The 16,903-nt window shown below is 30.2% G+C and overlaps 1 protein-coding gene across 2 annotated transcripts in view; it reads right to left on the bottom strand.

Annotated features, from left to right (window-relative positions):
* Positions 1-16,903, bottom strand: part of VhaSFD (V-type proton ATPase subunit VhaSFD) — a 75,378-nt gene that overhangs the window by 32,395 nt on the left and 26,080 nt on the right. For both annotated transcript variants that reach the window (XM_075364360.1, XM_075364367.1), the window contains exon 4: positions 5,170-5,388. In XM_075364360.1, the coding sequence (XP_075220475.1) occupies positions 5,170-5,388 (219 nt within the window). The remainder of the gene's footprint in view (positions 1-5,169; positions 5,389-16,903) is intronic.

The raw sequence follows: 16,903 nt of genomic DNA, 5'->3' as shown, positions 1-16,903 counted from the left end.
AAATCAACTAGAAACAATAATTGAATGAGTAGAAAATAACAAAAACCAATAAAAAAATAACACGTTACTTACCAATTTATAACATACTAAAATAAAAGAAGTTCCTTGTCATAATTTACACACAATTTTTTTTTTAATAAATATATATGTAGTTTCAAAAATTATTTTAAACATAAATCTTATAAAGGAGCACACTTCATAAGGAAATGTGAAAAATTGTTTTCCTGTGCGAATAGTTTACAATAGTATATCACAGCTTTTAACCAGTAAATTTCCACAAGAAATTACAAGCAGTCTTATTAATTCAGAGACAGTAGCAATTATTTCATCAGTAGAGATACTTCTAAAGCATAACTAATTTGCTAATTAAAATCTTGCTGTTTGTCGCATTATGTATTAAAGATGGATAATGTGAAAAATAAATTAAAACCAAACTTGCCCCAAAAACATTCTTCTCGCAAAAAAGAAATCTACCAGTATCAAATGGAGATTTGTAACTAGAAAATAATTCTTGAAAATATTCATATGAAGAACCAAACAGTAGTTTAATTACAGATGGAATATATTAAAACAATGAGGTGGAAAAAAGTCTACAGCTGAACGAAGAATATTATTTTAGAGAATAAACTAATGTGTATATAATAAAATATCACAAGCATAAAAGTCATAGGCTGGTTATCTACAATTGCAAGCTAATATCAAATGTCTTCTCACTATACAAAAATAGGCACTGTGCAAAGTGTACTGTGCCCAAGGTTAGATTTAAAACGCGATTCCAATAAGTTTCTTTGGCATTTTTAACAGATGAAACTTGGATTCTTTGGTGCAGGTAAACATGTGCCACCAAAAAAAGCAAAAACACCATCTATAGGAAAAGTCATGGTTACTATTTTTTGGGAATCTTGTGGTGTGGTGCTCATAGACTACTTTGAAAAGGCCAAGATCATTAGTATGAACTATTACACATCACTACTACAGCGCAACTGAAGGGTGCTACTCAGGCTAAATATATACATCTGACCAAAAAAGATTGTGCTCTTTCCCCACAATAATGCATCTGCATGCACATCTCAGGTTACTGTTGCTGCAAAATGACCTACCTACACTTGGATATGCTTCAATAAGCACCATATTCATTGTTTTGGCTCCCAGCAATTACTTCCTCTTCTCAAATCTGAAGAAATGGCTCAATGAACGAAGATAACTAAAAATTATGAGGTCAAAACTGAGACAATCACTTATTTTGCAGTAGGGCAAATTGCATTACATTGAGGGTATTAAAAAGTTGAAAAAACATTGATCTAAATGAATCCACTAAGTGACTACTTTGACAAATAAAAATAAAAATTTCCAAAATATCTTTCCAAGAACTTTCTGACAGCCCCTGTATGTCACATTCATGCAGCGTGACCCCAAAGTGAAATAACTGTTCATCCAGGACCATGTGATGCTAACTAAAACCAGCAATTTTTCAAGGAATGGCTTCAAAAATTTGTATTTTCATGTATAAATACTTATCAGTACTATGATTAAGTATTTTTAATTTTTATAAACTCAAATTCCTAAAGCTAATTAAACAGATCTATGTAATTTAAATACACATATGAACTTAACTTGAAGTGATAATCTTTATTTATTTTTAATTGTTAATACTATTGCATGATAATACATTTAACTGATTCATGAAAATTAGTAAGTTAGACTGATCAGATTTTGGTCAAGGACATTAAATATAATTAGAGTAGTTAAGCAAATTCTATGACATTTCTGTGTTATTTTTGTGCTTGATGATTAATTTAAAAGTTCAGTTTTTGTTTGTTATACTGTTTAACTTGAGATAGCAAGATATACCAGTCAAATTTATGAACAACCAGATGTGGTTGATAATTAAATAACTACCGTAAAAGAGTAATGTTTACACTGTATCTATAGTTTTTCTTTTCCTTTGCCAGATTACTAGTTACAGTACTCTGTAAGATTAGATATAATAGTAGCCCGCTGCTCTTGCAATCGCATATATCCAAGGCCAAAGAACTGAACCTAGAGCACTGAATACTGCCTGTATCATGCTAGCAATTTCTGAAACAGGTTGTTTCTTTAAAAAAAAAAAGGTTCTGATATGGCAGAACCACAACATTAAGTTAGTAGATATTCTAGAAAAAATTGAGGTTATGTTTTAATTTAACAGAACTATGAATTGTGTGACGAAACAAAATATCAAATCAAGGATTACAAAACATTCAAAATGTCAGAGATTAAGTTTAATTGACAGATATTGTATAAATTAGATATTGTGATGTGTGAGCTTAAGCAAGGATTATTACTGAGAATACTCCTTGTATCCACCCTCTTCCATCACAAATTAATTTTAATTAAATTTTATGTTACATGATAATATTAAAAATTAGATTGTCAAAAAAGTAGTAAATAAACAGGTCAGCAAAGAGAAAAGAAATATTTAAGGCAGAGCTCAGAGTGAGAATTGACAGATTACACAATAATGCCATCTAGTTTGCTAATTTGATTATAGAAGTTTGTTTAGAGATAAGAACTGAAGGAAGATAAAGTTAAATAATATATATATATATATATAGCTAATCATATAATATAAAATTTATTCAGCCACTCCACAAAATACAGAATTAAAGTAGTAATGAATCTGCAGACAGAATTTGATAGAAACATTCTTATAAATATTATTTAAGTTGGAAATAAATTGATAAGGAATTTTAAATAAATTAGATAATCAGTACAGTACTGTATTAACATATATATATATATATAGTATGTCAAAGAAAATTTTAAAATTAAAACATTTAAAATTTAAAAAAAAATTTTTATGGACTGAACAAATTTGAAAATTTTAATGTATCATGTTATCTAATGTATAAATGTTAAAAAGTAAAATTAAAAAAAAAATCATTACTGAAGATGGGCTTATGCCTGAAAGCACTTTAATGTGAAAAAAGTAAGGTATGAATGTTCTCTAATTGTGTACTTTGTGGAATCGCTGAATAAGATTTATATTATATAATTAGCTAGATTTTACGTACAAAGTAGATATGGACTACATATGAGGATATAAAGAGGAGATATGGATTAAATAAATTAATATATATATATAAATCCGATCAACCCAAGTACAGAATTAATAAAATAATATAGGATGACACCTAACTTATTCCATAATCCAAGCGAGAGCGCTTTCATGAGAGTACTTCGCATCATCTTGCTCAATAATTTTTCAAATCTTTCTGTGCAAATTACACATTAAAATTAAAACTGAGATTTAAAATTGTTAAAAGATCCTTTTCCAATTAAATCAAAACAGAATTTTTTTTTCTTTATATTCAAAATTTTAAATTGTAAATTAAAAAGTTAAAAATTGCATATATACAAAATAAGAAAAAAAACTAAATTAAAATTAATAATAAAAATAAATAGAAATCCATGGAGACTAGCCAGTCAGTTATTTCACTGTACAGAGTAGAAATACTATGAATTATCAATGTCTAAAGAAGTGCTGCTATCTACAGCAGCTTTTATGATTTTTTCACCCTCATACTCTGTATGTAGGTTGATCAAATTAAATTTACTTTTATATTTATAAATCTAAAATCTTTCTAAAATGTCAAAAACCCTATTATTTATTTAGTTTTTTTATTAATGACTTCTTATTTTGTATATATGCAATTTTTAATTTTTAACTTAATTTTAATTTAAAATTTTGAACATAAAGAAAAAAAATGTCTGTTTTGATTTAATTAACCCACCGGGTTGGTCTAGTGGTTAACGCGTCTTCCCAAATCAGCTGATTTGGAAGTCGAAAGTTACAGCGTTCAAGTCCTAGTAAAGCCAGATATTTTTACATGGATTTGAATACTAGATCGTGGATACCGATGTTCTTTGGTGGTTGGGTTTCAATTAACCACACATCTCAGGAATGGTCGAACTGAGAATGTACAAGACTAACACTTCATTTACACTCATACATATCATCCTCATTCATCCTCTGAAGAATTATCTAAACGGTAGTTACCGGAGGCTAAACAGGAAAAAGAAGAGGTGTTTTGATTTAATTGGAAAAGGATCTTTTAACAATTTTAAATCTCAATTTTAATTTTAATGTATAATTTGCACAGAAAGATTTGAAAAATTATAGAGCAACTGATGATGCGAAGTACTCTTGAAAGCGCTCTCGCTTCGATTATGGAATAAGTTAGTTGTCATCCTATTTTGTTTTATTAATTTTGTACTTGGGTTGATCAGATTAATATAATTTATATAGTGCAGAGGAATATGATTCCTGAAAGGATTGATTTTAGGAAAGAAAAAAAAATGTATATATATATATATATGAACTGAGAATTGAATATGTAATAAGTAAAATGAGATTATAAATTATTAAAGATTTAATACTATAGTGCAGTATAGAGAAATTAATCAAAGAATAACAAAAACTAATCAAAAAGGAGAGATCAGAAGCAAAATGAGAAAAGAAAGATTATATTTTCTGTATGTAAGTAATATCATATTGCTATGCAGAAAGTTATAGATTCAAAGCAAATTTTTACAGGCACAGCAGCATAAAAACCAAAACAAACAAATAATATACTGTCTGAATCATATAAGTTATTTAATTGGAGTTCTCACTTGAGCATTAATAACTAATACTATTTTAAGCAAGCTGGGATCCCAGTTATTGTTGAATCCATCATAAAACATCGATACATATGGTCTAATACTAAATTAATTTATCCTGATGCTAGAATACATCACAGCCTCCTACACAGTTTGTCTCAGGTTCATTCTTAGCTTTGCAAGATTTAATTTTTATGAGATTGAGCCATCAACCCCAAGCTGGAAGAGCAGAATTTTCAGCTAGAAGTTCCTACCTTAGCCAATAGGTCCCATCCATTTAGAGGAAAAAAACATTTACCCTCACCATACCTTAAAAGAAAACAATTTGCTGGAGGTGACAAATTTTGTCTTGTGCTTTCCTCAGAATTTACTGTTAACAACATAGGCACCAATGTTACACCCTAGACACACAGCCAGCTATTTTCCTAAAATGTTCAAGCTGTAAGGAACCAGATTTTCAGGAGATGCAATTTACCATATTACACGGGATTATTAAGGTTTATATAAAATGACAGAAATTTTACTTACATGAATCTTCAACTGGTCCTTTAACCAAGAAAGATAGAATTGGAGATCAGATGATTCCATAGGTTGAGATCCCCAGCAAGCAATTTTTGCAATAATACGAGCAGTCATATTCACAATAAAAGGGTCAGAACCATTTAACAAATTTAAAAATTGACCACATACTGGTTCCCTTTTCTTTAATGAATATTCACGGAAAATTTCAACTCTTGATCTATCTTCCTGCAAATCATAAATTAAAAGCACATCATGTTTAGTAAATAACAAGAAGTTTTTAAAAATGTTATAAATGCCATAAATTTCACTGCCTTTGTAATGTAACATTTGCTACAACAGTATAAATATTTATTTTTAAGAAAAAAGAAAATACAGAAACCCTTTAGTTATAATTCTTTGAAAAGCCTGACATTACAAAAAGTTAATAAGTAAATCAACAGAAAATATTTAAAAAGGAATCAACTTTTGAGTAAATAAACCATTACATAAACTCATTTGAACTGCCCTCACTTAAGAATGTGGTAAAAATCTGAATGAATACAGATTGTAGATTAAAACAATTTAAAAAATATATTACATCTTAAAAGAAAATAAGTTTTATTTTTACTATGAATTAAAAATTCCACTGCATGTCAAGCAAGGAATCGGATGGATGAAATGATAGCAAGAGATGGTGGCACCTTGGGCTTTCATCCAAGGGTCTTGGGTTCAAATCCTAATCAAGCATGGCATTTTTCATATTCCACAAAATTCCATTTCCATATTCCTATGTGTAAGCTTTAAATGCTTCTGTGATAAATTAATGTAATGAATTAATTTAATTCATCAAGAAAAAACGCCAGAGATCTGACCCCAAACCAGCTGACAGAGAAGTTAGGATTTGTTAGCTACTTATTTTAATAAAATGTCAATTAATAGACATTTTAAGCTGAGGACTTGTCACCAATTAAAATTATACTTATCTTATAAACAGCCATCTTTTGTATGATTATGTACAATGAAACTGTTAGTTAGAAAAGAAATATTAAGGTGTTAAATGGGGAATCTATGGTAAAGTTGATAGCAGGTACTCCAACATACAAAACTATTTCTTTCTGCACAACACTATTTAAGTAAATCAAAAAACAGAAAACACATCTCAAATAACATTGAAACAAATAGTACTGATGTATAAAGAAACATGAAATAATCAGAAAAAGAGAGCAAGTACGTGAACACCCACACCCAGAGGTGTCAATAATGGATCAGAATGTAAACATAAATGTTTGGTGCAAATATGTACATTATTTAAAAGAAAAATCATAAAAGATTAAGAAAACATCAGTAACATATTATAAGAGAAAAATGACTCAAAGCATGGCTTTAGAAGCTCAAGCCAGATTACTATTAAGCACACTTTATTTCAGAACTTTTCCCCCAGATTTAACCCCACACAATACCCATTATAAAAATTATACAGGCAATTTATGGCTAATAAAAGATTGCCGAATTTTTAATTAATTTTTCACATACATCATTATTAGGATCATATAACACAAAAACTTTGTCAGAAAAATTGCTTTTCAGGAAATATTCTGACATATATTTCTTTAACATGGCAGTTGTGTTTCAATTTATGATAAACAATGTGTCCAACAGAAATCAATTTACAATCATAACCTAAATTTTTTCATTAAAATGTAAAATATCTTTGACTCTAAGAAATTCTTTCATATAAATAATTAAATTTGATTCATAAAAATTAAAAAATAAATGAGAAAACACCTTGCCTGATAATTAAAAACTATAACATTTCAAAAAAGATACAGAAAAGTTACACAAAAATCTAGAAGGGTGATTGTAACTCCTAATGTAACAGAAATTCTAAGTTCTATATTATAAAAGCAAAACATCTCAAACTTACTAATCCCTACTAGGTTGATGGAAACAGAAACACCCAAGCACATCAGCAGTCACACCGCAGTGAGCTATCACCTGCACATAAGCAGGCATAGCAAGTGTTATATTATCTCCTCAAAAATTATCAACTTCATTTTTCTCCCCCCCCCTGAAAACATTAGATACATTTTTCTTCAAACTACTTCTATGTAGTCAAGCCAAATATCAGCTACTTCACTATCCTCTAATAATGGTTTTTCACTCATAATTCACATACTAAAACCTTTAGATTTCCACTTAAAGTATTTTCATTGCTAAACACATCTGCTGTCACTGAATACATAAAGTCTATTGGTAAAATTCCTGAACTTTTTAAATAAAAATGTCGCACTTACCTTAGAAGCTATTTCACATTATTGCCTTCAAAGTAATAACCTCCGGTTCTGCAGTTAAGCATTACTGCATAGAGGATGAGACGAATGATTTGTAGCATGTGTGAAAAATGCCATGTCTGACCGGGATTTGAACCCGTGACCTTCGAGTGAAAAGCCGAGACGCTACCACTCGCACCACAGAGGCCGGCAATACCCTCCTCTGAATACACTTCTCCTATCATTTCTTCCATCCTTTGAATATTTCATTCAAGATAATGTGCAGTTTGGCTAGCGAATTTTCCTTTATAGAGTTATTCGACTGAAAATACAACTTTTCAATCTCATTTTTAATTTGGAGATTAAAAAATGGACTTTAATGCTAGGTCAAGAGAATAATGAACGAAGTGGAACAACTAGTATCTCATGTTTCATCAAAAACTGATAAACAATTTGTCACAGGTGCACTGTCAGTACGGAGCATACATTGGTTTAATTTCCAAGTTTCAGACTTTTTTTCTTATAGCCTCACAAAACCATTTCATTACTTCAAGATAATACTACTTATTCATTGTTTTGCCTTCTGCAAGATATTTATTATCAATAACTCCTTCAGTCAAAAAAAACTGTCAGCATAACTTTAACGTTTGACTATACCTGTCTTGCATTTTCTGTTGTGGAGCCCTTTAGACACCCGCTCATCCAAGGTTAAACAAAAAAAAAAATTGGTGTCCAAACTGCAGCAATGCCTTTGTTATATACAATTGAGGAATACACCAATATTCCTCTTGGGGGTGTATGATAGAAATACAAGTGATGCTGCTGTAAGAATATCAAAGACATTTTCCTAATGGCAGAGTTCCAAATTCTAAAACAATTAGTGGAACATTCTATACGCTTGCAATACATTGGCATTACATTACAAAACATTTCTTCGTTTTCATATTTTTCAACCACGATGTAGTGAAACATTCCTGTTGAGAAATGAGTACGCTACTCAGCATTAGTACTCACTCTGACAGTTATGCCCATCATGATGCCGATATTGATGAAACCATTATAAACGCAATTCGGATATTAGTACAAAATGCTTTCCTGGCGGTTGAGAATTTCAGTCTATGATATGGAGGACACTTTGTAACAAAAATCTGTATCCTTACCATAATAGAGTACAAAAATTTCAACAAAGATATCCTTTTCTTCATTTGCAATATTGCAAACGGTTGAATATGAACCACTGATTGCACAGGTTCATTTTATTTACTGACAAGCCGCAGTTTACTCAGGACGGCATCAATAACCTTTACAACAAACAGATACAGGCAGAAGTCAATCTACACATGACTGCAGAACATAATTTCCAGCTACAGTTTAGCGTTAATGAGTGATGTGTCCCGTTTACAATCGACTAATTAAATCATTCATTCTCCCAGGAGATCTAAATTCCCACATTTACTTGGAATTCCTTAAGGAACAATTGCTGCCACTATTAGATGTTCCAGTAGCATCAAGATACTCCATGTACTTTTCAGCATGATGGTTCACCTCTCCACTTCTCATGTGCTGTATTGACATATTTAAACGAGCAATTTCCAGAATGATGGATTGGTCACAGCGGACTAAACTCCTGACCATCAAGATCACCTGATCTAACACCATCAGATTTTTGCACTTACAAATGGGTGAAAAGTATTGTGTACAAAAGAAAAGTTCATATGCATGAAGAATTGGTTGCTCATATTACAGATGTCGCTGCTAGGTTTATACAAAAACGAACTTTTTAAAAGCAGCTTCAAATTTTAACTTTTCCATGAAAACGGTTTCAAACTTTTACAGATAAAAACAAGACATATTTACAACTTAAAATAGAAGTTTTTAATTTCTTTTATTAAAAATAATTCAAAAATACAAAAATGAAAAACATAAGGTACGTAAAATTGACAAAATAATACCCTTAAAAAAATTAACAAATGTTTTATATTTATGTAAATTATTATTTTACTTCTATCTTTGTTTAATAAAATATGACTTCAAAAAGCAAAGAACATCAATGGATCTATTGCTTAGTCGTGTCCTTATTTTTGACACAAAATTACCAGAAATACAAAGAAAAGCTCGCATGCTACTGAACTGGGCTTAATTGTCTTTAAAGCATTAAATAATAAATCTAAATTTTTTTGTTTTATTTGTAGCTTCTAAGACCAAAAACTCCTTTAATGTTTGAGGACTAGAGGAAGCCACTTCTTCATGTTCTTGCAGATATTTATTTATTGCTATTTACATAGCATTTTTCATCATAGATATGTCTTGTTTTTCTTCTTCGCTAATTTTTTAACACCGCAGTCATCTTCTGTAGAATAACTTTTATAAAATCTTGATAATATCTGTTGGGATAACTTAATAATGCCAGTTTTTGTAGCTAGTGGAAGAAATTTACTAAAAGATTTTGTCCAAGTGTTACTCTAATCCTGTGTCTCTCTCTTCTTTCTTCAATTTGTGTCTTTACAGTGTGCAATAACATGCACGTAATTTCAGCTTTAAAATTTTTTAATTCACCAAAAATAAATTCAAATATGCCTAAATTTGTTAATAAATTCATGTCTTGTCTGCCTAAGGCTTTGGCGTCTAATCTTATTGATCCTAAAACTTTAAGAAGCTTTACAATTTTGTAATATTCTTCTTCATCTTCAATCCACAAATGAGAAATATTAAGGTCATTCAGAGTTAAAACAACATATTCTTTTAAATGTACAAATCTTTCTAGCATGGCCTGTAAACTATTCCATCTCGTTTGATAGTCAAGAATCAGACTTAATTCCTTCCTGTACTTCTGTTTCGCATAATTCTGAAGAATGCCATTTCTGACAGGGGATTTTCTAAAATATTTACAAATTTTTCTTATTTGAGAAATAAGTTTTTAGTAATTATCTAATAATACAGGAATAAATGATCTATAATCATCCATGTCAACAGAGTCTAACTCCTCATAGTCATCCTCAGACTCGTTATTTTCAGAGTCCTCACTTGTAGCACTTATCTTATCTCAACAAGATTTTTACTTTTATGTAATATGTCAGTAACTGCTATATGTATGGCATGTGAATAACACAGCTGATTAATTATTGATGATATTTGGTCAAACCTTTTCATAACAGCAGCACCATCATTCATTTATCCAACTACATCAGTTGCTAAATCCAAATGAAAAATTTTAATTCTCGGAAACCAGTTTTAACATTGTCTTAGCATCACAAGAACTTGCTATCTAAGCTAATCCTAAATTAAAATCTTTTTCAAGACATTCATATTCAGATATCTGCAATTTCTCTTGCTAGTCCATCTAGAATTATAGAAACTTTTTCTCCATCATTCTTCATTCAATCTAATTCATTTTTGATAGTTTCATAAAATGAATAAATGAGATTTATTACTTGAGAGTTGTTTTGTAATAAGGAATAGCCTCGTTGTTGTAATGACTCTCGAATGAACGAGCTTGTTGTAATGCTGTTAATGGATAACCCACCCCAGGCAGCAAGTCTTGATACAATTTCTTCTAAACTACTCCTTATCAAGAAGTTAAAGATTCTGGGTTGTTTTTGAGAACTCGGGCCGGCATCAGATGATTTTTGTCTGTTATTTTTTCATGGACTGTTTTTAAATGATTGTGAGGCTACTCGTGGATGACCCTTTGCAAGTTAACATTTTATTACAGTTATTACAACACGCCTTATCTTTATCAACCTTTTTGAAATAATTCCAAACATCTGACATTTTGAACTAAAGAAGATAAATAAATTTAAAAAAAATACTTACAAATCAATATTTTTAACAGTATAAAAATTACAACAATATCAGATGAATAAACAGTGCAGTCTGTGTCATGAAATAACAAACATAGAAATTTGTTCTGGATTTCATCTAAATAATCTTTTCTTTTTTTTCCTGTTTAGCCTCCGGGAATTACCATTCCAATATTACTTGCGTTTTTATATAGTAATTCCAACATTTTTTTACGTAGACACCGAAAAAAACAAGTCAATTACACACTCCTGCAGATAAAGACTGACCCACTGGGCCACCACATGCACCAATCAGATAGTACACAATGCACATAAATAGCCAGTCAGCGTATCATGTGTTCTCTTGTGCAGTCGCACTCCACTCAGGCAACAGTGTTGCCAGACCTTTCTCTGGTATATACAACTTGCTGTGTACTTTTTGCCTACATTAAAATCATTGTAGCGGATTAATAAATAAGTGTTATGTATAAATTTAAACCCAGTTTTTTCAGTGCTTAATTTTCTTAAAAACCAGTTTTCAAACCTGGTTTTTTAAAACTGACAAACCCTAGTTGCAGCACAAATTAAGTACAGTCATGCAGAATTGTGGAGCATGCTAGCAATCCAAAATTGTGAAGTCAAATGTATTGAAGTAGGACAGATTTTTGAAAATTTACTGTAAACTTTATTAAATGTATCAATTACATTTTTATTTTTTTAATACTGCATCAATTTTATGTTAACTTAATTTTCTGTAGTTGATAACATTTAAAAGCTTTCATACAGTAAGTGTTAGTAATAAAATCAAATTATAACATAACTTTTTCCATGAGCTGTAGCATTCTTATTTTACATTGCACAGAGAGTCAAAACAGGTTTTTTAAAAAGATTAAAGATGGAACTTCATCTTAATGTACTCAAAATTCATTTTGTTACATAACCAAATCTTGTAATGTTTACTGAAGTTACGTTTAGAAATTGCTGTTTTTTTCAAATTTTGGGCCCAAAATAAATAATGAAGGGCTAGGGTAACAGGCCTGTTTTTTTACCTTTTAACTCTTAGGTACTAGTAGTACTTTTAAAACATAAATTGGACTTTTAGGTAGTGTCCTTCATAAAAAAAGCACCAAAAATCATAAGAGTTTAAGAATGTTTCAGTTTTGGGCAAAAAAACCACGTGTGGGACAGGTGACAAAAGCTGAAATGTTTACAACAGTAAGTAATTTTTATGTACTTTAAAACCATATAAAATTTATTTTGTTACTCAAAGGGGTCGACGAGTAATGAACCCAACAAACTCACTAAAAACACCTTTCCTTTTAATCATAAACAATGTATCCAAAAATACTGATGTTATGTATTTTTCAGATTATAAAAATTACAACTAAACTCATTAGAATGAATAAATTGTTAATTAATAAATAATCAATTACAGAATAGTAAATAATAATTACAAAATGATAAACAATTCTAATACATTTACAAGTTGTTCAATTCGCTTTTACTTTATTTTACTCCTGCTAATGGAAGTTATGAAAAAATCTTGCACTTTTTGATAACAAACTTAACTAATAACTCAGTGCTCCTACCATTTTTTTATCGAGTAGAACTGTTAAGTCCTCATTCATATTTGGTGTAATGTTGTGTCCTCTTCCAGTAGTTGATAGAAAAAGCGCTAAAGCTCTAAAGGCGTGAGTCTAAAATATTTTCCAGATTATCCCTCAATGATTTCTTGAATGAAGTACCCAGACCCTGCAGATGGAAAAAGTGTATTCGATATCCAAAAGTGTATTTTGACTTCAATGACTTCACCTAACCACCACTTGCCATCTTATACACAGCAGACATAATTTTTACATTTTGGTTTTGGTAGACCTATAAAGCAATCAAAAAAACTAATGTCCTTGTGTACCGATACTAACATAAATGGTTCTGATTCAGAGGTCGCCTGGACTTTCAGAATACAATTCTGACTTATTGGAACATAACTGTGAAAGGTTCTTGTTTATGGGACTGTTGTGATTACCTGATAACAAGAACTGAGGTGTTCTTCAGTCTCTTGAACATCTTTATTAGAGCAGAAAATAAATGTTATATTTTTAATATTGTCTTTGCAATAATTGTAAATTTCAGAAGTTGTAACAATTTGATGGTTGACTGTCCTTTGAAGGCTTGCTTCAGTCACAGTCCTTTTTACAGTTCCACCAATACCATCACATGGTCCTTTTCCATAGCATGAGACAAAAAAATGCCATTCAGCTCTAATTTCAAAAATCTTCTGGATGATTGCACAAATTAATGAATTTTTTGTTTTTATACTAGGCTGAGGAGCCATTAGAAAAATAAAATCTTGTGGTAAGGGTCAACCAATATCAAATCAACCAATTTAATTTGTAAAGGTTGCTGTCAAAATTTGTTTATTTTTTTTTTTACCTAAGTTTGTACTATAATCAGAGAGTTGAACACAGATATTCATTTATTTTTTTAGACGTTCAGTTTTTTTTGAGCAGTCATTTTGTATTGGTGCATCAACCTATTTTTCATTTTACAGAGGTTTGTGATAAACGCTGTAGCTTCTTGGTTTTTAAAAATATTCAGTTCAAACAAAAGCCATGTTAAAGAGCATAAAATGTACAATATTTTCTGTCCAGTATATATTTAGGCCTACTAAACTGTAAACAAACAAAAAAATTAGTAAATGTTAATATTTTCAGCATAAAATGTACAATATTTTCTGTCCAGTATATATTTAGGCCTACTTAACTGTAAACAAACAAAAAAATTAGTAAATGTTAATATTTTCAAACTAAAAACCTTTTAAAATGAAAAATGTTAAAGATAAAACTAAGACTCACTTTCAATTTTTTTCTGTATATTGTCTTTATAGTATACCACTTTCCTAAAAGTTTCAGGCCTTAAGAGTTACATCCTTTTTTTTAATGGGTCTTCAAATATTGCTATTTTTCTAAAATCTGGTATTTTCAATCTGAAATATCTCAGTAGGTATACACTTAAAAAAGCCAAAATTTTCAGAAAACATTCTTCCATTGGGTTGTAATAAGTGTTTAAAATTCCATCACTGAGACTTTATTAGTTTTTTAGTTATACATTTATAATATAGCTAAAATTACAAGAAGCACTATTAAGTGCAACAAACAAGTAATATTAATTTTTTATTAACTTACAGTTCACAATCTGGAACACACACACACCTGAATGCATTAGCAGTTGTGGGGAGTCTACAAGTTCAGACATGAATGCATTGATTGCAGCTGAACAGTATCAAGTAACTGCATTCAGGTCTGGACAAATAGACTTTGCACCACGTAATTAGGGTAGAGACCACAGTTTTGGCCACCTAAAGGATTCATAACTGCTTTTATCTTTATTGTACAATTGACTGTTGTGGAGTTAACTTGTGAAATATTAATGTTTTGTTTTTCAGGTTATGTGACATTTTTTATTATTATGGAGTGCTCTGTAGGATTATTAACTAACTGGTGAACTGTGTCATATACCTGATTACCAGCCTTCTTCTAAGGAAACATATAAATTAAGTGAACAATTATTATTATTATTGAACAATTATAGAGCGAGAGTGAACAATTATTATTGGAACTTCGATTATCAAACAGCATGAAATTACAGAAAAGGTTTGATAGTTGCATACGAATACCAAATACAAGGTCATGTCATAGATTTGTAATCAAGTCAAACACAGATCAGATGTTATGTGTATTCAGAATCAGAAAAATTTACTGATTGCAGCACTTCAGTACTTCCAGATAATGTATTTTCATTTGAAAAAAATGATACAGTAGCATGCATTTATGACAAATTGGGATGAGGAAAATTGACCAAACAGCAGAGGAAAACAATGACCTCTTTATTCACTTCTTCCAATCAGTAAGGAACTACGGAAACTTGCGCAAACAGAATTCACAACTGTAACAGGTCGTAGTTTCAACATAAGTGAAAATGTTCAAAAATTAATCAACTTTTTATGACAATTTCTTAACATCAGCTATGAAATGACAATATACAACAAACTGTCTTTTCTTTTGTAGAGATTGTTAACAGCAAAAGTATAACAATGTGTAGATAAAAATAAAGTGTTTTTTTTAGATTTTTAGTAAAGCAGTGTAATACCTGCACTTAATAGAGCTTCCTGTAATTTTTGATATATTTAAAAATGTATAATTAAAACTAATAAAGTCTCAGTGATGAAAGTTTAAACATTTATTATAATAACCCAATGAAAAAATGTTTCATGAAAATTTTGGCTTTTTTAAATGTCTCCCTTTTGAGATACTACAGATTGAAAATACTGCGATTTTTAGAAAAATTGCAGTATTTGAAGACCCATTAAAAAAGAGGATGTAACTCTGACCTGAAACTTTTAGGGAAGTGGTATACTATAAAGACGATATCCAGAAAAAAATCGAAGGCGAGTCTTAGTTTTATCTTTAACATTTTTCATTTTAAAAGAGAAGGTTTTTAGTTTGAAAATAATAACATTTACCAATTTTTTTGTTTATTTACAGTTAAGTAGGCCTAAATATATACTAGACAGAAAATATTGTACATTTTATGCTCTTTAACATGGTTTTGTTTGAACTGGATATCTTTAAAAACCAAGAAGCTACAGCGTTTAACACAAACTTCTGTAAAATGAAAAATAAGTTGATGCAATACAAAATGACTGCTTAAAAAAAACTGAACAGCTAAAAAAATAAATGAATGCCTGTGTTCAACTCTTTGAGTATAGTACACACTTAGTTAAAAAAATAAAAAATAAAAAAATTTTGTCAGCAACCGTCACTGGTTGATTTGATATGAATTGACCCGTAAAAGTGTTTTGACTATTTATAACTTGCTTTTGGAAGCAGAAAAACGATGTAATATTGTGCTTCAAGTACTCACTAATCATACAGTAGCTTTGGCTTTGTAATTTTCCACCTTTTTTTAAATATATGAGAAATGGATGTACTGTGCCATAAATGTTTGACCAGTGATATGACTAGATTTCATCTTGTATCACAAAAGGAAAGTTTTGTGAGAACTCTCCCATTACAATGCATTTACCCTCCAACAATTTTTCTGTTTTAATGTTGAGGAAATTAGTTTGTTTCTTTGCAACAAAATGATGTCTTTTAAATTATCTAAATTCTCAATAAGTTTAGCTAAGTACTCTTGAAATGGAAGAATTTGAGTAGTTAGTTTACAACGGTCAACAGAAACCCACTGTTTCAAGATAATTTCAGAACCAAAAACAACCCAGCTTTCTTGCAGTAATCTGAACACTTTTTTCAGTGCCTGAACATTTTTCACACTGTAACACCATGCAAGTTTCATTTTCTATGGTTTCACATATCTTGGTTGAAAGGAGAATTTTACAATCAAATTTCATTTTTAGAGCAGATAACATGAGTTTTACCATTTTTGGGGTGACACGCACGCACTCACACAGGATGAGTACCTAACCCACCAGCCAGAACACAAAATTTAGGTCTTAAATCAGCAAATTTTGAAAAACCAATTTTTAAATTATGTTTTTCTTTGAAGGCTGTTCACAATTCTTTTAAGTTACATAATATAAGCCTTTTTTTAATATTAATTTTCTTCCTGTCAGCTTGTCTTAAAGAGACACAATCCTTCTTGCCTGGCATCATTTGACTGTGCTCATCATTCTGATAAAAATGTTGGACACAT

Source organism: Lycorma delicatula, chromosome 1, assembly GCF_047948215.1.
Source record: "Lycorma delicatula isolate Av1 chromosome 1, ASM4794821v1, whole genome shotgun sequence".
NCBI classification, from domain to species: Eukaryota; Metazoa; Arthropoda; class Insecta; order Hemiptera; family Fulgoridae; genus Lycorma; species Lycorma delicatula.
Note: the sequence above shows the minus strand (reverse complement) of the source record. Positions and strands in the feature narration are given on the sequence as shown.